The sequence below is a fragment of the Sander lucioperca genome, chromosome 14 (genome assembly GCF_008315115.2).
Source record: "Sander lucioperca isolate FBNREF2018 chromosome 14, SLUC_FBN_1.2, whole genome shotgun sequence".
Taxonomy (NCBI): Eukaryota; Metazoa; Chordata; class Actinopteri; order Perciformes; family Percidae; genus Sander; species Sander lucioperca.
This window is the reverse complement of record NC_050186.1, coordinates 624947-646775: the sequence shown is the minus strand read 5'-3', so window position 1 is coordinate 646775 and position 21829 is coordinate 624947. Positions and strand designations below refer to the sequence as shown.

Sequence of the window (21829 nt, the reverse complement as noted above, 5' to 3'; positions counted from 1 at the left end):
TTTTGATATGTCATTATCTTGAGATACTAATGTTAAGTCATTCAGACACAAAGTCATTATTTCGAGTCAGTAAGTCATTATTCTGAGAAAGTTATCGAGAAAGTTCATTATAATGAGAGACATACAGGTTTTTTTTCATAAAAAGGCTAGTTTTCATCGTTCTTCTTTTACTAACGGAAATGGGCTTCCACAGTTGGATAGATGAAGCTTTTATTCTGAAAAGTGTTGTGTTTTTTACGGATTCTTACCAATGAGACATCTCTTCAATACAGTCAATTGATAGAGTTCGAGCGACGGCGAACAGGTACCATTTTTTTTAAATCTACAAAGCATATCTCTTTAAAATGTCACGGCAAACTAATTCGCAAGCTAACGGTACACTTACAACATCTAACGTTAACGTTACAATGTAACGGGTCACAGCTCAGATTCGATGTTTAACGTTACTTAACCTGTCAAAACACACACCAACGCACTAGATAACGTTAGCTAACGTTAGCTCATGTAACGTTACAATCAATAGCTACACAAATTAGCTACTTAAGGAGCTATCTAGTTAAGTTACAGCAAAACACGAGCTGATTTTTATCTTTACAGTTTGCTTGCTTAAATAGAGGGGCTGGTATGTTTGTACATAGTACCACATAATAGCTTAGCGCTAGATAAAGATGATTATTTTCTTTTGACGCTTCCTGTTTAGGCGTGACATCTGTTCATTCGTTATGGTGACTTTGCGTAATGGAAAAACAATCATTGAGTTTGCACAAAAAACTACACGTTATGTGTTTAAGTCAACTTTTTCCCACCCATGCAGATTTTCATTTTCTAACTTATCCCAGTATTAGCTAACGTTACATCTTTGCTATTATTTGCATTGGCCAGCTGTTACTTCGAAAATGAAACCAACAGCCGTGTACCACAATGCTGAAATAATACGATGGTTATAAATTAGGTTTTAGGCGGCTGTAGTAGTAGCCTACATAAACGTAAAAATGTTCAATATTAAATCCTATTGCATTTTGTGGTGCAGTACGTGCTGTGGTCCATGAGTGGGATGAGCCCTGTTGCCATAGTTTCCTCTATTTTCTCAGTAGGCTGTGATGTCAGCACAGCACTGCCCTTTCACACTCCTCCTCTCCCTGTTATTTCCACATTACTCTGTTAACTGCGATGAGTCACCAAGCAAGCTGAACATCTCAGTGATTTTTCCTTTGCCATTGATAAGCATCCTCTCGGTCTCAAGGTAAATGTGACACACTTAACGTTACAGAGCAAGGCTGGAGTCCATGGTGGGCAGTAGGGCTGGTCTGGTGCCTATGATAAATACCATGGGATGATATGTAGTGTTCGAACTATATCGTGGCCTTTGGGGGAGCCCACTTTTTTTTTTCCACTGGGGGGGCTTGTGACTTACAATGACTTATAAAGATACATAACAGCTACAAGTGTATGCACTATACAGGATTTACCTTATATACTTTATCAACAGGAATTGATAGGTCAAACAGCAAACAGCCACCCACAAATAGTCTATAAACAAAGCATCAGGCTGTCTTTGAGATTTCACATGAACAACGGTTAAAGTTAGTCAGGCTACCGAAGAATACCATAATTCCTCCGTTCAATTAGGCCTAAGTGACGTACCCAAATCTTCCTTAACCATTTGGCCAGCAGCGTGTTGGCATAAACAAAGTGCTGTGTGTCCACATAGACAGTTAAAGAAATGGACCAACAAATTCCGTTGCTCTGGACGGAGACCAGTGAAGTTTATTAGAAGCACTTTTCCGGTGATGGCTGAGCGTTACTGCGCAGCCTCCAACTGAGCTTGAAGACGTAGATGTGACGTGAGCAACCTGTCTGAAAGTTGGAAGTCTTCTGGTAGCTGTACCAAGAGAAATCTCAATCATTCCGAATCTTGCAGAGATGGAGAGTGTTGGTATATGTAAGGAGATAACATAGGCACAGGCTAATTATTGCTAACTAAAATGCTAGTTAACATTAGTAATTAAACTTAAACAGCTAATTTAAGTCGAAACTGCCTGTGAGCTTCTCCTGTACTGTACGGTTATTCCTCTACTATGCGACAGTAAGTGGTGTGGTTATGACACAATCGTTAGCCTATTTTTACAAAAACGTCTGCTATGGAGCCATAATGTGAGATACAAGGTAATGGAGCCTTTTATACATTGTCGTGTTTCTTTAGAAATAAACAATGGACAAATAGAGTCTTTAAACGCTTCAGATGTAAAGTTATTCGCTGTCAAAGTGCTGCCAAAATGAATGGCAGTCAATGGGATGCTAACGGCGGGTGATTGCTTGTTAGTAACAAAATGGCTCCATAGGAGCTACGGTTTGTGGACGCTCATTTACCCCCTTGTGTGTCCACAGTGTGTGCATACTGTTTACAGTTTTGCCTGAGGCCTCTTGGAGGAGCTCTAACATGGTCCGTCTGAACTTCAACTTTATTCTGCAAACAAAAGTGTATTGGGAGTTGCACCTGGAATTGCCTCCAGCCTGAAAATAAACAAGAACTCTGCTATTAAAATGTGAAAAGGTGAAGTGCAGCTGTTAGTTAGCAAAAAAGTTTTAGCGTCAACATTAGCGATGTGACTATCGCGCATGCACACATCGCGATGTAGACGATGAAACAAAATATTGTGCAGCCCTACTCTGCGTGAATTTAAGTTGGGCTTAAAAAGTGAAGCCAACAGTATGGCAGCGTTTTTTAATCTTTTCTCAATTTCTATTGGGCGCTCGTTTAGTTTTATTCACAATTTATTAATATCCAGTATCCAACGCATTCCAAACTGTTTCCATTTCCATTTCCACATTCTAAATGCCAAGTTCATTGGGTACCAAGTGTGAAGTAGATCAGATGAACGGTTCTCGAGATATTTGAAAGACAACGGACACACACACACACAAAGAGATTCCTCGATTTATAGTTAGAAGATACTAAGCATTAGGGCTGAAACGATTCCTTGAGTAACTAGTAATTCTATTCTATATAAGTCGAGGCTTTGTGTAATCCATTTAATAGATGCCTCACTCATTCAGTAATGTTATCCTTGTTATGCTAGCATACACTACGTTGTCCCTCACAGTCCCGGTCATCTGCGGTTTATTTTTATCCTCACCGCGGACTGCCAGTAGCTCTTGCATCTTGCCACATATCCATGTTGTTAAAATCGTTAGTTGTTCACCTCCAATGTAGCTGAAAACATTTGCAGTGTTGTTTATGTTATGAGTTACGGTGACCTGTGACAATTTACAACGGACAGGTTTGTCCTGTCTATGTAGTTAGCGACCCTGGTAGTGTGCCATTCATATTAAAAATGGACCCGTATCCAACTCACCTAGCAGCCGAAAGCCCTTTGGTTGGGAGGGGGAAAAAGCTATATTTGATTTTCCAAACGTAAAAGGATTAGTCCAACGTATCGTTTGGTTTGTAATGTGTGCTGGGATTTTTTTGAGCAGTTTTTTTTTGTTGTGAGGCAGAAAGATCTAGCTTTTGCTGCTTGGAGGACTTTGCTCCGAGTCCTTCTTTGCTAGTGGATAGCGAGCTATCATCTGTGGTGGAGATATTGCTGTTTTTGGCCATTAGCTTTGTAGATGCGTGTGTCGTTGTGAGATGCTTCATTAAATTAGAGTTGCTTACAACAGATGTCGACAAAGTCTTCGCTCCTGGACATAATGTACACATTACATGCACGTTCTTGCCTTTGACCACAATGAATTTGAAGTAGTGCTTATATCTCCACCTTGAAAATGCCAACTTTTTATCGGATTGCTCCTGACTCGCCATCTCTACTGCTTCTTCGAATCTCTGTTTAGCTGTTGTGTGTGTGTGTGTGTGTGTGTGTGTGTGTGTGTGTGGCGCGTGTGCTGGCATGTGTGTAAAAACACTGGCTCTGATTGGCTACCATGAAACATGACTCTGACTTAGCCAATCATAATTGCTTACCTCGTTATTAACCCACCTCCTCACTATCTGTGAGCCAGGGGTGCGTTCGGATTACAGTTTATTCAATCAATGCATAGTAACGCGCCGCATTTAACGTCCAGTAACGTTAACGGCGTTGTAACGACGGGAAAAGTAATTAGTTAGATTACCCCGTTACTGAAAAAATAACGTTGTTACCTAACGCCGTTCTTTTAAACGGCGTTATTCCAAACACTGCAAATGGACCAAACCAAGATGTTTAAATAAAATGCATTGACAGAACCAACTGTGATAATGGGTTCCATTTCTGCTTGACTTGTTGTCAACTTGTGACATCAACTTGGCATTCAGTTAACACACATGCTTTTTTCAGGTTGTTGTTCCAGACAGACTTTTGAGCCATCTTCTTTTACATGGGAGTACCCAGTGTAAATTGCAATCTGGCATGCTAAAGGAGTGAGGTCCAGCAGGGATACTACCTTCACCTTCCCTCATATTCCCACTCCTCAACAAAGCTGAGCACGGAAAACAGGTGTGACTGGCACTCTCTTATGCAGTTAACCCACCTAGTCTTTTCCCACAGGATAGTGCTGACAGTCTCTGTTTCACATTTCAATCCACAGGCATGATGGGAGTCCCTGTGTTCTTTGTGGTGGTGCTAGCATTTATCTGTCACAGCCACAGCCTGGAAATACAAAACCCTTTCTACAGGTTCAAAAGGTAAGGAAAAAAGTCATTTTTTGTTTTGGATAGAATGGATTGGAGATGTAAAATGCATTTTTGGAAAGTTTTAGCTGTTCTGCTTAGAAATACTGTACACATTTTCTTACATCTTACATATTTCTCTTGTTGAAGACAACATTTTACCTGCCAGCTCACTAACCCAAGTGGGTAGTTGACAAATATGGGTAACACTTTACTTGAAGGGGTGTGCATAGGACTGACATAACCATGACATGACACTGGTCATGAACATGAAGGAATCAATGAATGTTTATTACTGTTGTCATTAGGTGTCATTTGGTAAATTATGACAATTTTAATGCTAAGTTAGCATTGTTTGAAATGTCTGTGTTATAACAACTTGACATTAACCAAGGCAAGAATGTCTTAGAAAGTCACACAACTGCTTTCTCAAGGATCTTAGAGAGATGGTAAGGTAAGATATAGGTCTAAAGCCGAGGTAAGGGCGAGCAGCATTCATTTCTGTCAACTCTCATGACATTAAACCACAGAAATTGAATGGACTTGGCATGAGATGGTGTCTAAAGAGTGCAACAATGCACTGCCTGCAGACCTCCAATATGGAGTTGTTTCCAGTGCAGGCTCCACTGTCAGGACACTTCCACTGTCAGGACAGGAAATGCACGCAGAAAATAAAAACAATAAGTAGGCCTATTTTAGAAATAGAATGCCATAATGTATGTGAAGAGACAGAGGGAGCAGTGTCTACATTCTTGGTTAAAGATAATTACTTATTACTTACTAAAAAGTGTGCATCTGTGCAACATGCCTTCTGTCAACCAATCATACAGTCTACTCTTCTTTCAACCAGTGCTCGGCAGACTAGCTTTTTCAGATTTTCAGATAATAGAGCTGGCCTCTTCTTCTGCAGAATGTTGCCTGCCAAAGACAACTTACTCTCTTACATGGCACTGTTTAGGCAGGTGTAGCCAAGTACATTTTGCAATATGGGCCAGCCAACCATATGCACAACCACAACTGTAGTGTACATGTTTGCATGCTGACGCAGGCCTCTGCCTTGTATCTCTCTAGAGCAGGGATGTGCAGAGACATTTGGAGGGGCTCAACCCCCCCCCCCCATTCAGCCTTCAAAGATAGAGATGTCTCCAAAAGAAAAATTAGATTTCTGAATAAGTTCTATAATCAGGTTGTCCGCGGTAAATCAAATTAGTAAAAATGAAGGCCATTAAAAGGCATTAAAAGGTATTAATCGCCATTTTACGAGGTATTAATATTTTGAATATTTTTTTTTGCAAACTATGAGTTGTCCATTTGTTTTATTATGTCTATTTAAGTTGATCTTGTAAAGTTCGTGTGATATTATATCCTATTCCGCATCGGGTGATAGCCTATCTTAAGGCCCTGACACACTAGCCAGACGGGCCGACCGTCGGCAGAAAAGCCAGTCGGACTGATCATTCGGGTCCCGAGGTCCAAAAAATGCCTCAGAACACACTGAGGCGACGCCGACTTGAACGTACGCTCTGCGCGTGCGCGAAACGTAATACGTCTCCATAGCAGCAGGCGGCGCTGCTCTGTATTGTTTCCATTAACAGTCTGATTATTTACCAGAAAATGAAGACCGGCACCTGATTGGACGAACGCGTCACGTTGTTCTTTTTTCTCCGGAAATTCACAGACAGACTGTCATGGCGGCTTGTTCAGAATACGATCTCATATTGTACTAAAATAGTTCACCGAAATGTGTTTCTGAAAACATTTTAAGCGAGAAATAGGCCATGCAGTTGCTGAATCTGTCTTCATTTCAGATTGACAAAGGTCAGTTTAAAAGATTTTCGTCAGATTTGGAGTGGCTCATCCGCTCACCATTTCCGGGTGAGTCCCGACTGCCCTGTCCCCGACTGAACATGTCGGGTCGGCCCAAATGAATGCCGACGGCTCCTCGGACGGCTGACGGCACGGGACACACGGAACAGACTCGAGTCACGGACCTCGCCAGACGGCCCGACGTCCGATTATCTGGCTGGTGTGTCTTCTCTCTTAGTCTGACAAGCCAGACCCACATCAAGATGTTGGGTCTGGGTGAACTCCAAGTCGCGGCCAAAGCCGATTCCAAAGACTGCTGTTCGCCAGCAGCAGCTCTTCTTTGGACAGTAGAAATGGATAGGTTGTTCGGATTGATTAAGGACATGTGTTAGCGGTCTCAGTGTGCAAGGTGGTTTTGTGCATTCTCTTAACAGTGTGGAAGTGTCATTGCTTTTACCTAAATAATTTATTTGAACAAGTTCTGAAAAAATATACTATGTACTCCTAGCTCTCTATGTAGATGCTGTGGTGGTTGACAGTGTTTCCTCTAGAATTGTTTTCAGCAGCGGGGGTGGGGGTGTTGAACGTCAAAAAGTAACGTTACCTGAAAACAGCGTGTAGATTCTTTTTAGCATCACACTTTCAGTCACTATGACCACAGTCTGACTACGGTCAGAAACATTGTGCCAAAATGTGAACAATAACGTCGCTGTCAATGGGCTTATCTGCTAATGTTAGCTACCGACCGTTACCTTAAAACCATCCAGCAAATAGACGGTGCCCTTACCTGAAACCGGTGATTTAACGTCACCGCTCATTTTACACACAGTTTAACAACAAAACGCTGAGTGAACATTACTAGCTACTTTTTAATGTTGTCACGTATTCCCCTCATTTGGGAAGAAAAAGCAATTCAATTGAAGCACTTACCATGAGATCACAGATTCACTTAGTTTCAAATGGTTATAATGGCATCACAAGTTCAAACGGTGAATGCTTGTCTATATGTATGTCTGTTTTCTTGTATTTCACTTGCCTGATGGAATATTTTCTGTGTGTACTCATTTGGGTGTCTGTACATACAGAAGAAGGTTTACTTAGTTTTAAGTGGTTATAATGGCATCAGTGAATGTTCGTTTCTTTGAACTGCTTTAATTTATCATTTTATTTCATCTATTAATTTTATTCTAAAGGTTAAACAAATACAAGCTGGGTTAGGGTTGCAAGATGTTTCCAAAGTCAGTGAGTCTCAATCTATTCTGTTGACTTTCCCTATCTGCATTGTTCTATTGGCCTAGAGGGCGTAGTTTTATAAATCTCAAACTCCGTTTAATGGTTAGAAAACGTGTTGCCGTATAAACCTGCAACTCAATGGCGTGTTGGTTTTAGAAAAATATTGAGATGGTATTAAAAGGTATTGAATTTACCTCCAGGATTTCTGTATATACCCTGATAATGTACCTTTAAATTAAGAATACTATTGGCCGCAGCATCTATCTTTTTCCTTATCGCGCTTTTACTGACATGGCCCTTTTATAGGAACACTAACCACAATCATGTAGCCATATGATCTGTTGAGTGATGCACCACATGCTCTCCCTCACTCTCTGGTCTGGAGCCTTGTTCTAGGCCTCATCTTCTGAATCTGAATAAAGTATTCTGTACTTTCACTGCTAAAAAACTGAACACTGACACTGTGCTTCCAGTTGACCTTTAGACTGTGGCTGCTCTCAATGATTCTGGTTGAAATAACTAATGTTATGATTTGGCACCATAAATAATATGTATATTTATAATATATATATAGAGATAGATATATATGAACAATTACAACATGACTACAGCTAGTAAAAATATTTTACTTGATCTCCAGGTTCTCAAATGCTCTGTGAACTGGAGCTTTTGATATCCATAAAATAATAACTAATTCACAATGCTATACACGGCACAGACACAATTAACTGTGTGTTTATTATTAATGGACATTTGTTTTAATGAGTTATTAGCCTACTCCAACTTAAAGAAAATTCTTCTGATAAAATAGGCCTACATCACATTAAATCAATAATGCAGGATGGTTGCTTGATATTATCAAATGTTTTATTCCAGCTCTGCAAAGTTGCAGATCTTGCAGAGCTGCTTCTTTGAGCTCTTTCTCTCTCTTCTTCAGTCGTCTTTGTTGTGAAGGCATACTAAAGAACACAAAACTAACATTAGGCTATACATTTTTTTTAAATGCAAAGTTCTTACATTAACCATTTGTAAATTTATAATTAATAAAATAAGGCGACTTTCACTTTCACTAACATCACATCTGATTGTTGGTTGAAAACTCACGTAACATATTCACTGTAAACAACGTATAATCTAGCATGATTCAAGAGCCCAAACCATCCCATCTCTGAGCCTCTCTCTTCTCTACAGAACGCAAACTAATGTAACGGACGTAACGTAGCTACATTAGCCTGCTGCTGCAATATAGGCTTATTAGCTTTGGTTGATAACGTAGCATTTTACGTTACTATAGCTAAGGCAATGCTGCGCGACGTGATGCAAACGTTACTTTTTTTTGGTTACTATTCACAGGGCATTTGTCATAATCTTTTTTTTTTTGTCATTAACTTTAAAAACTCACGTGAAGGCAGAAGGGTTTGGCTTTCCCTCTTTCATATGCGGTGCTCCATGTGTGAGAAAACAAAGTCACATAAGTGGGGGCAGTAGGCATCGCTGAGGGCAAGATTGGATGATATAGCGATTTGATTTAAATTTGGTAATGATGGTCGTATTATCGTATTGATGCAGCCACAACAGCTAAAAAAAGAAAGAAAGAAAAGTTTATTTAGGCTCTTTCACCAGAAGGCCAGCTAAGCCAATCAGGGCAAACGGGCAGTTGCCCGGGCAACAATAGCCCGTACCTGTGCACGTCCCTGCTCGAGAGGTTTATCTGTGGATAGTACCTCATTATCAGACTGACTCTGATCCCATCATTAGGATGGCCATCTTCTTCTTTGGTGGCTCTGGCTCCATTTTTTTCTCCAGAGGCCTGTTGTGCAGGTTCCCCATCCTTCACCATCTCTCTCAGCCTTTGCCACACCTCTCCCCTCTCTGCTCTGGGCAAGCACTTGAGGTCCTTGAACTTAGGATCTAGACAGGCTGCTACCTTTAACCACCACAGGTTTGAGTTCTCCTTTCGCACGTTGATGTCCTTTGTGAATCTAGCCTGAAGCATGCTATGTAGGCAGTCAACATCAGAGACATCAGATGACACAGAGCAGGATACATACTTTTTACCACCTAGGAGCTCAGTGATGTACCTACACAGTACCACACAATTGACTTAATGACTACAGTTTTCATTCAGATGGCATCTATTTAGGGTATATGCCTTAAACTATGTCTAGATGACTTACAAATTACTTATGTTTATCAGTAAAATTGGAGAAGACAGAGAAATCACATTACCTGCAGGGCTCCAGCAACGTTTCCAACTTTGCCAGCCTGTCATATTCAGCTGAGGTTGGCATGGCTAACTTGTGCTTTTGCTGTGCCATTGTTGCTTTCAGTGGATCTTTGTTTTGTTGAATCTGCCTGATCATTTCATGAGTTGAATTCCAGTGCATTGGTACATCCTGGACGAGGGACTCCTCTATTAGTCCATGAGAGCGTTGTGCAGTTCATGTATTCTTGAAACAATAGTTCCCCTCGAAGGTAGCTTGTATGATGGGTCACCTGTGGTGATCTGAATGATGTCTTGAAGAGCCCGTACCTGAATTATGATGATGGGCCTGCAGTCTGTAGCGACCCATTTAGCGATTGCACTAAGTTAGTTAGCTTTGCTGTTTTGTCGTTTTGTTGAACCTGTCTCAGCACTAGCATCTTTGCTAACATCCGCAAAAAAATGATTCGTCTGAAGATGGTACTTTAAACTTGTCATGCTTAGGTGGAAGGATAGTTCATTATTGCAATAAGTGTGTTGTTTAACATGTGCTCGTTCAAAAACAGAAAACTCAGATTTGACAGATAGTCTAGCTGAGGCTGAATGTCTTGATTTACCCTGCAGAGATCTGAGGAACAGTTCGGCCAACACTTGGCGGAATTTCAGGCAGCAACCGTAACCATCCGTGCTGCAATAACGGGAAGAGGTTGGGTACCATGGACCTATTATAAAATGGTCACATTAGTAAGGCAAAATACTGTTAACTTTAGCTAACAAGGGATATTCGGATAGTATTTAGATATGGATCCAGTTCAAACAGCCGGGCCACTTTGGTCTAAACGACCTTTAAGTGAGAGATTATTGGATGTGTTTTTGCCTTACCATACAGTTTTAAGGGCGATAATGGGGCAAGAACAGATTTGCTCAATACAATACCAGGGTGGAGCTCTCTCACAAGGAAATGACCAGTGGCCAGATGCCTTAAGTTAAAAGCATAGTAATAATACAACATTTTTGGTAGACCCAAACATCCTCTATCAATCGGTCTTTGTAATTTATCAAAATGTAGCTGTTTTTTATTTTACCATTCTATGAAAATGTCTTTGTTATCCTGTCAAACCATTTAAAATATGATAGGGGAACCTTCAGAGGAAGAGCTTGGATAAGGCAGTTCAGCTTAGGAACACAAACCATTTTTATAACATTGACCTTCCTTGCTGAAGGAATTAGGGCCTGAGGGCTGACAGCGGCGAAGGCCCTATTGGAACTGAAGGAATTATTAGGGCCCGAGTGCCGACAGCGGCGAAGGCCCTATTGAAACTGTAGGAATTATTATTAGGGCCCGAGCAGTGAAACTGCAAGGACCCTATTGTTTTTGTACAGATTATTTTTCCGAGTCCTTCGTCGCATTTTTGAGGGGGTTAGAATGCACGAAAACTCACAAAAAATTGCACACGTCACAACTGGTGAAAATTGCAAAGATTTAAAAAAGTAAACATATCCACCACTAGGTTCATTCAAAAACCATATGAAACTTATAACGGGTGCTATAGTCAACGTAGACCAGTTTGGGCCCTTTTACCCCTTCTGAGGTCGAGCATATAGGTCATATACGACGCCAAACGTCACTTCTGATTCATAACTTAATAACTTTATAATTATAACTAGTAGAAACATAGTCTTTTAGAGATAAAAGCAAACAGTCGCTGATGTCTTCTTTGTCTTCCTAGCCCTTACATAAGGTTTTGTATCCAGCCTAGAAGTCCAGAGTTTTTTGGAGTCTTTGTGCCATTAACATCCAAGATTGATACACTGTATGTAAGAAATGTAAATAGTTTGTCCTTTATATGAGTTATAATGTTCAATATGTTTATTTTTGCACTGGATGACTCCAAACTGTTTTAGACAACACAAATGCTTGTGTGGCATTGCTGTGTGTGATATCAATATATATCTGTGAGATTCATGTTCCGTTTTATTTATTTATTTGTCTTTATGGTCCTACAACCTTTTTAACATTCAAGTTACCTCACTGCTGCACAAATATTCTAATAACCCAGTTTTTCCTGGAAAAAAAATGAGGATCATAGATTGACTGTGGACAACAGGGTTGATGTTTTACAAGCTTTTATAGAAAATAAAACCGGATGGACCAAATCCTTTAGGACATTTGCCTCCCCACCGTTACGCTTTGGGTCCCACTTTCGCACGCTCCCCAGGTCGTCGGGGCGACTGGCGACTGGCGCCGGGAGGCTTGGACCCCATCATAACTGCTTGCAGTTCTAGTTAAGGCCAGAGCACGAAAGTGCGAAGGAACCTATTGTTTGTCTAAAAGTATTTCAATTTACATGAAACTTAGAATGTGTGGTCTACATGTGATATTGCGTCCACCAGTAACCCCTGGGGCAAGGGGCGAGAGCCCGTCATTGCTGCTTGCAGCTTTAATTAGGGCCCGAGCAGTGAAACTGCAAGGACCCTATTGTTTTTGGTCAGATTATTTTTCCGATTCCTTTGTCGCATTTTTGAGGGGGTTAGAATACACGAAAACTCACAAAAATTTGCACATGTCACAACTGGTGAAAATTGCAAAGATTAAAAAAAATAATATAAAATACTCATATGCACCACTAGGTGGCGCTATTGTAGAATAAACCGCGTTTGGCCCTATAACTCCAAAAACCATATATCTTCGCGTTCCCTGGATCCAGCCGAATCTCCTGATATAGGCCACGGCCATTTCCGCCTAGACTTTTATGCGTGAAAAATCGCGATTTATCGAAAACCGACTTTGCCGAACTCCTCCTAGACCAGGGGTGTCAAACTCATTTTCACCGAGGGCCACATCAGCATAATGGCTGCCCTCAAAGGGCCAGATGTAACTTATAAATGTAACTAAATGTAACCAAATGTAATGTAAAATAAATGTAACTACTCCTTAATGTTAAATAACTGAATTTATTACTTATTCAAGTTACAAATATTACATATATATTTGCATAGAAAGAAAATATGTTTAGGTTTATGTTAGTTATGACATAAATCCTTTAAATTTGTCAGGTTATGAAACCCACATAATTCCATCAACCAAGGATCAAACTATCCAAGTGAATAAAGAAAAATAACCTCAAACACAAGTTATGACATTAACTTTGTTCAAAACTTGTTTGTCATAGTTGAGAGGGGCATAACTACTGTAAAACCACCAATTGTGAGCTGCTAAGAACGTTTGACAGATGTAGCATTTTACAAAATAAAATAATAAAAATGGCTGCACACAGCCTTGCATGTGGCATACATCCAACTAATGAGATGGTTTGATTACAATAAACATTTGTCTGCATAAACACATAAAACCTGCAAACACTATAAATACATTGCTCCACATTTAACTAAGTATATGTAATAAACTCAAAATAACAAAATAAAGGTTGTCTCAGTTCACAACTTATTGGTCAAGTTTTTAGGTTAGTTTTTGATGAGGAGATGCTGCCTGTCCCTGAACACACCAAGTGGATCTCCTCTCCATCGTCTATTGATCATGTTCTGAAAATAACAAACACAAAACAAAATGCAAGCACAATCATTAAATTGCACACAGTTTAACTATTCTTCTTCTTTGTTGAATTACATTTTATTATATTCTAATTAGGTTTTTAAAAATGCTTACCTATGTGTTTTCTGACCAGATGTCTGACACCGTTTTCCTGTTGCCAGTGTGTCAATGTCTGGTTTTAGGTCCTGTGCTGAGGCAATCCGTAGAACAGCATGGAGGTTGTCATCAGCGATGCGAGATCTGTGCTTGTTTTTGTTTAGATTCATTATTGAAAACATCTGTTCGCATAAGTAGGTGCTCCCAAACATGGACAGAACACGGGCAGCATGAAGTCGAAGCTGTGGCATCAAACCAGGAGGCAGCAGACGGTAAAAGTCCTGGATTGCAGCATCCTGGAACTTTGCTCTCAGGCCACGGTCGCTTTGAAGCTCAATTAACTCCATCTGAAGGTGTTGGCGTGCAGTGCAGACGTCAGTGGTGAAAGGATTGGCAAAGATGGCAAAGTCAGAGTGCTGGGCTCTGAAGTCAGAGAAGCGCCGATCAAACTCATTCATTAACCGGCTCAGTTTGGTAGCCAACTGAGCACATGAAAAAGTATCGGGAAATGAGGCTGAGATGCTCTGACAAACAGGAAAGTGGGCAAGATTGTCCTGTTTCACTTGGCACATCCATAGGTCCAGTTTACGCTGGAAAGCCATGATCGTGTCGAATTTTGAGTTGTTTGCGTCCCTGCAGCTTCTGATTCAGTTGGGCAAGATGCTCGGTTATGTCACACAACACAGCAAAGTCACACAGCCACTTTGGATCTGACAGTTCAGACAAGGGTTTTCCATTACTCTGCATGAAAAGAGCAATATCTTCCCTGAGCTCAAAACATCTTTTGAGGACTTTGCTCCTACTCAGCCACTGTACTTCTGTATGATACGGCACATCTCCGTGCTCCGAGCCCATCTCCTGCAAAAACAGCTGGAACTGACGATGTTTCAGGCCACGCGCTCGAATGAAGTTCACTGTTTTCATGACCGTGGTCACTGTGTCATCCATCCCCAGCACCTTCCCACACAAAGCTTCTTAATGCAATGATACGTTATCAGAGGCGTGTGACAGTTCATTTTTTGCATTTTCCCCTTCATTAGTCCAACACCACTTTTCCTCCACACATTGCGGGTGCACCGTCTGTAGTTAATCCCACCAAGTTTTCCCAGGGCAATGCATTTTTACTTACGGACTTCTCCACCGCATCAAAAATGTCCTGTCCCATTTTGGTCCCATACATAGCAGCCACATCCAACAGCTCCTCAGTGACAGTGAGGTCTGACTTCACGCCTCTGATAAAAATGGATAACTGCGCTGTATCCGTGTTATCTGTGCTTTCATCAACAGCTAATGAAAAAGCTATGTAGCTGCGTGTCTCTTCGGCCAGCTGTGTTGCAAGGTTTTCTGCTAGTGCCTTAACTTGGTCCGCGATGGTGTTTCTTGATAAACTGACATTTTTAAAAGTCTGTATCTGGTCGGGACACACTTGCTCACAGACCTTCAGCATGCACCGTTTCAAAAACGCTCCCTCTGAAAAAGACTTTGAAGCGTGGGCGATGTCTTCAGCCACAATAAAGCTAGCTTTCACTGCCGCATTATTTTTGGTTGTGGCTTTCGTGAACACATTCTGCTGCGCTCGCAGTTTGCCTTTTAATTCTTGGGCAATTTGTTGTTTTTCTTGAAGGCTAGCTTTGGCATACTTAGCTCCGTGTTTGGTGTCAAAATGCCGTCGTAGATTGTACTCTTTGACAACTGACACCACCTCGTAACACAAAAGACATACCGGTCTTTCTCCTTGAAGCACAAACATGTATTCGCCTTCCCATCTTTCTTGAAACAGCCTTCCATCTGCATCAACTTTTCTCTTCTTGGACATTTTGGGATCATTATTTGTATTTCTCAATTCCACTTGTTCGCATTGATGTGGACACACTGCGGTCTAGTGGCGGGATGCCGTCTTTCTTTCTTTCTTTTCTACATTTAATGGTGGGTCGCAACCAACTTATTTAGGTGCATACCGCCACCTACTGTACCGGAGTGTGTAAAATCAAGGCTTAAGTACTTCAGGTTACAGTCACTTGCCGTCACTTTGCGGGAAACATAATAGGTATGCATTGTGGGGAAGTGTAGTTTTTGGTCAAAGCATGCTTTTGACCTATTTATTTTTAGAGAATCAGACCTTTTAAGGCAAAGCTCTCGCCACATAAAATGACGTGGCAGCTCACATTTGGCCCGCGGGCCTTGAGTTTGACATGTCTGATCTAGGGCCACTCATGAGGCCACCCCTACAGTAAGGTACTGATTGGTCAAAGTGGGCGTGGCCTATGGGACCCTAATTGGTTTTAGCCCTTGGGCACATTTTTGACGGCCTCAACATATACGAAAACTCACAAAAATTGGCGCCCACATAAACACCTGGGAGCTTTGCGAGACTGTACAGCGATTTGGCCCATACCTGTAAGCGGGCTCCATAGCTCCCCCTAATGCGTGGAAGGCTTTAACTTGGACATAGTTGCTCCGATCTTCACCAGATTTAATACACATATTGCTCTAGTCATTGTGGACATATTTTCCATTTACCTTCATTAGCTCCGCCCAACCGGAAGGCGGCCATTTTTTATTATGCATTTTTCAGGTGTTCTACATTCTTTCGAACTCTTCCTAGGCTGTGATTTCAATCTTCTTGAATCTTTGCAGGTAGTATCTGTTGTCCCTCATGACCAAAAGTTATCCAAAGAATTTTGATAGTTGAAAAAATGCGCAAGTTATAGCAACTTCCTGTCTAAACAGGAAGTTGTGTTATCTTGGCAACAATTATACCGATACTTGACAAGGTTGTTCCTCATGGCTGGTTTAGCATCTTTGCCAAACTTGGCGTCAATGGGCCATTAGATGGCGCTGTTTTATTTTTTTTTAATTAATCAGCAAAACATTGATATGTGGGAAACCTACTCTGTCTGACTACTCCTGGGGCGTGAGTCCGATCAGCACGAAAACTGGCATATAGACTCGGAGAACCCTTGTGACAAAAAGTTATCAAAAGAATTTGAATAGCTAAAACAATGCGCAAGTTACAGAGGACCAACTTCCTGTAGGTGGGTGTCGAAACAGGAACGGTTGTATCTTGCACACGGCTATTCCGATGGATGCAAAACTTAAGACGGTTGTTCCTCATGTGCCAATGAGGCTGTGTGCCAAATATGGCGTCAATCGGCCTTTATATGGTGCTGTTTTAATTTTTTTAATTAATTAGCAAATTCGCTTTGAGCGAAGCCTACTTTTTTTTTTAACTCCTCCTAGAGCGTGAGTCCCATCTGCACAAAAATGTACACGTAGACTCGGTGGACCCTCATGACAAAAAGTTATCAAAAGAATTTTGATAGCTAACACAATGCGCAAGTTACAGAGGACCAACTTCCTGTAGGGGGCTGTCGAAACAGGAAGTTGCGTATCTTACCAAGATTTATTCCGATTGACACCAAACATGACACAGTTGTTCCGCATAGGGGCTTGAGCATCCATGCCAAATTTAGAGTGAATCGGCCATTAGATGGCGCTGTTAGAATTTTTTTTATTAATTAGCCACATCGCGATATATGGGAAACATACTTTGTCTAACTCCTCCTGGGCCGTGAGTCCAATCTGCACAAAGACTTGGATATAGACTCGGTGGACCCTCGTGACTAAAAGTTATCAAAAGAATTTTGATAGCTAAAACAATGCGCAAGTTATGGAGGAACAACTTCCTGTAGGTGGCTGTTAAACATGAACGGTTGTATCTTGGCAAAAGTTATTCCGATTTACATGAAACTTAGAATGTGTGGTCTACATGTGATGTTGCGTCTGCCAGTACCCCCGACTGCAAGAAGGCGAGGTCCCGTTCATCGCTGCTTGCAGCTTTAATTATATTGGCGATTCGGCCCAAAAGTGCGTCTGCCCACCGGTAAAAATGCCCGGTATGCCAGATGGCCAGTCCAGCCCTGTACAGAGCTCACTTTTCGCCTGACTGGTCCACCATTAGGTCACGTGACCAGAGGTAGCAAATGCAAGAATCATGCATTTAGACATTTTGGAATAAAGCATTTCAGTCACCCACTTTTCATCAAGTGGCATCAGGTTGCGCTTGTCGTGCTGCTAAGTTAACATTAGGACCTTAGGGCCCGGGGTAAAAAAAAAAGTTTAAAGAAGTTATTTCCTGTCCTGAGTGGCCTGACAGTGGAGGTGTCTTGACAGTGGAGCCTGCAGCTAAACCCCTCTCAAGATTAAACATTAAACATCATGGCTATTCTCCAACCATGTATGTTGTATGTACATGTAGCTACATAAGTCTGAGACGTTATACCTGGCCCTAACAAAAACAACTAAAACTACAACCCATCTCGCTAACCTTTGTATAAATCTGTTGTCGTTGTTAATATAGTTGTTCTATGTGTCTACATACCTGTCTTTACTAAATCATATTAAATATATAAAAACTAAACCTTTCTGAAAAACTGAAACTAAAACACTAAAACTAGCGAACACACTCTGAAAACTAACTAAAACTAAAATGAAATGCAAAAGTCAAAACTAAAATAAAATAAAAATTCATTTAAAATTCAAAACTATTATAACATTGGTGTCAACCCTGTGGGCTCATTGAAATGACTGAGGGCGCTAATGACAGATTGAACACAGCTTAAGAAAGCTCCGTATCCTGTTACTGCCTGGGACTGTCGTCTACCCACATCCTTGAGTGAAGAAGGGCTTACTAGACATGAATTTAAGTGTTTAAGTAAATCACATTGTTCCTTTGTTCTTCTTTAAGGTCTCAGGAAAATGTCTTGTCAGATCCCAGTGACTGTGTGTCCAGGACCAAGCAGCAGGTCTTAAACTCTCACAACTTCTCTGTGGAAATTCGGATGCCTGGTGTTGTCCCAACTGGGGTAAGTCAGTTTCTCTGAAACATACTAGTGAGTTCTTCGACTTCAAAATTTTAATAATTAGAACTGAAACCATTAATTTATTAATTAATTAATCCACTAGTAAATCTATAGGAAGTTAATTTGCAACTGGTTTTCTTCTGTAAAAGTAAACAGAATTTTTGTTTGTTGGTTAAACCAAGACATTTGAATATTTCACCACTGTGATGGACATTTCTCACTTTTTTTTTCTTACTTTTTTAAAGACAAAAAAAAATGCAGCAAATTAGTTGAAAATAATGATATTAATTAACAATCAACTATCAACTAACAATTAACTATCAAATTAACTCAACATCAGTCTAAAATTAATCATAAAGTCTGCTTAACATTTCAGCAATTGATGACTAGACTATTATTCAGTAATGAATATTATCATTATGTTCTTTAATGTTTCAGTCAGACACTTACCTGTGCACAGCATTTCCTGTGCCAACTAGTCGAGATGCATATATTGGTGAGTATATCCTCTTTAAAATATTGACAGACAACAAACAGTACTACTCTAAACGCAAAAGTAATTGGTAACTACACAGACTAGATTGTACTTTTCTAAGGGATAATGTAGGTCAGCTGTACACTGCTGGATAAGATGCCAAAGTAAAAGCAGTAGTAAAAGACAGTAGCACCAACAGTTGTAGCAGACATTGTTAAGGTAGTAGAAATAGAGTAAGGTAGTAGTAGCAGCAACAGAAGCCATAGCAGCAGTAGCAGCCATAGTAATAAAAATATATTGTTTGCCTTTATATATCACTTAATGATTCCTCTGTTGTATTCAGATGTTTTTTTTTATCAAATATGTTCAAATTCATTAAAAGTCTTCAATTCACAATATGGATTTTATTTTACATTTCATTAAAAATGTTTTAGGGATGTAGGCGTATTTGTTTTTTATTTTCTCCAGTCTGACTCTGATGATGACCCTGTGGTGTCTAAATGTTAGTCTTTCCCACACTGAAGGCCTGCAAAATGTGTTTAGTCCCCTGTGAACATTGTTGTCCTTGATCCAAGGGGCACAAGATGCAAGAAGCTTGTGTCTGAATTAGCTCAGACAGCAAATCAAGTTGAGACAGGTCAGAGAGAATTGAGTCTTCATACCCAAACAGTGTTGAGTAACTTAGGCATTTCATTAAATATTAAATATTTTAACAACATTGCTTTTCTTCCTCAGTGGACTTCATACCTCATGCCAGCATGGATACAGTTCATCACATGCTTCTGTTTGGCTGCCAGACTCCTGTGTCCACCAGCAGCTACTGGTAATATCCAATTTCATCATAGGGGGAATGTTACAGAGACTGTTCCATCATCATCATCATCATCATCATCATCATCATCATCATACATCTAGGGCATAATGTCCACTGGGGACAGGGGGGACATGTCCCCTCCACTTTTCAAAATCCAGTTTGTGTTTTCATATTTATTTGATATTATTTTTGTCTCTGTGATCGGCCCCTATTTTAAACTATAAAGAAAGTAGGACATCTTTTTCTTATACATAGTTTTGTACTATTCTTTCTGGAAGAATTTATCATTATGATCAACATTTTTTCCTGGCTTTTGTATCACCATAGTCCCTAAGCCCATGTAGAAATGCAGGAAATGGGATTCAAATAGAAAACATTGTTTTGGCAGAGGACCCCCAGACCCCCTGTTTTGTGTCTCCCCCACTTCTCAAACCAAAGTTACACCCTTTTACATCATTATTAATCACAGCACTATCCCCAATACATCCTGTTGCAGGTTTGGCCTATCCTTCCTTCCCTCCCATCCCTCTTCCCTCCCTTCCTTCCTTTCATCCTTCCTTCCTTCCATTCCCTCCCTCCCTCCCTTTTTTTGGTCGGATGGCGTTGGCACCTAAAGTGAACCTTACTTTACAGCACTTGGAAGCGAAACGCTCCAAGGTTCGGGTTTAAACGGACCAAACAGCTCAGGTGTGAAAGAAACCTTAGTGGTACAGCTTGTTCTGGTTTTATTGTATCATGCCCCTCTGTTTTCCGTTACTTAACAAGCTTAGCTTGGCCCAGTAACATTACAGTAATCTAAATCAAGTCAAGTTGCCCTTGGCCTTTCTGGAAAAATCTTGAATTGAATGACTGAGAATCTGCACGGACAAGTATTATTTATTCCAGTATTGTCTGTCTGCCAGTCCTTTGTTATGGCAGTGAAGGACAGGTGTTTGTGTTGCTCTGTGACTACATCTGGGATTCACAGTGTTTTTTCATCTGGTCATTTTATTGATTGTGTTGTTTCTCTCTCAAGGGACTGTGGCAGTGTACAAGGCACTTGTGCAGATGAGGCATCCATTATGTATGCCTGGGCTCGGAATGCACCACCTACTAAATTACCCAAAGGTATGTCTCTCAAAGGGTTGGTTCATGATTACTAATAGTCATATTTACAGTATTCACTGACCTTAAGTTGTCTCTAGCCATGTGAAGAGTTTCGCTGTGATTTGTCTAAAATAGTCCAACAGCCAGACCGGACCTGCTGTGTGTGTTTACAGATAGAAGAAGAAACATACTGAGTAGGACATTTTACAGTAAATATTTAAATTTGCTTTTCTGAGTGCATGGCTGCAGGTACCTGTGCTTTGGCATGGAGGGGTGGATTTCTATGTTGGAGAATCAAGTGCTAATTCTCATGCTGCTGCTGAAGGGGAAAGGGCTGAATTACCACCCATGTACATGTCTTTATATCCAGACTATGGTCATTACTAGTTGGCACTTGGAGAAACACAGGAGTAGTTGTAATGATGACTGAACTTGAGCTGAATTCTGTTCCTACTTCTCCAACGTCATTTTGTGAAAAACTTTTTCTTTGGTCAACTGCTTTGTTTCACCATGTACGGAAAGTAGAATTCTGTTCCTCAGTGCAATGTGGATGTGGATGTACACTAAGTGAAATAAGAGGGGCTGTTTGCAATCTGACATTTGTGAAATGCTCTGCCACTCAAAAGATCTGAACTATCTGCTATTCACTTGATGATCCAGCAAAAAAAGGAAGCCTTCTGGTTCAATGCAACTACAATGCCTTATTAGTGGTATTGCATGATGACAAAAATTGGTTTGCCATGAATTTAGTGATGGCTTTTGTCAGTTACAAGGTAAATTAGACTCTGATGGCACAGCGCTGTATTGTACCTCTTTATATAGGCTTTTTCTTTCCGACCAAAATGTTTTGCACTGGTCAGGGGGTACTTGGCTGAAAATATATTTCAAAAGGGGTACATTATTGAAAAAAGTTTGAGAACCACTTCCCTAGTGGACAAACTATGTAGTGACACTGGCCCTCATTTATGAAACGTGCGTACGACCTGAAACAGGTGTAGGACGGGCGTACGCCGAATCCTATGCAAAGCAAGGCATTTATCAATTTGAACGTGA

General features: G+C 40.6%; 1 protein-coding gene across 4 annotated transcripts in view; it reads left to right on the top strand.

The window, feature by feature from the left end:
* Window positions 1–201: 201 nt before the first annotated feature.
* pam (peptidylglycine alpha-amidating monooxygenase) overlaps window positions 202–21829 on the top strand; it is a 109976-nt gene continuing 88348 nt past the window's right edge. For 2 of the 4 annotated variants that reach the window (XM_031287260.2, XM_031287255.2), the window contains exons 1-7: window positions 214–304; window positions 4317–4475; window positions 4567–4663; window positions 18287–18404; window positions 18840–18897; window positions 19612–19699; window positions 20706–20797. In XM_031287260.2, coding sequence (XP_031143120.1) covers window positions 4569–4663; window positions 18287–18404; window positions 18840–18897; window positions 19612–19699; window positions 20706–20797 — 451 coding nt within the window. In that variant the 5' untranslated portion in view covers window positions 214–304; window positions 4317–4475; window positions 4567–4568. Of the gene's footprint in view, window positions 305–4316; window positions 4476–4566; window positions 4664–18286; window positions 18405–18839; window positions 18898–19611; window positions 19700–20705; window positions 20798–21829 lie in introns of all 4 variants that reach the window. The other 2 variants (XM_035991295.1, XM_035991296.1) reach the window with 2 other exon arrangements.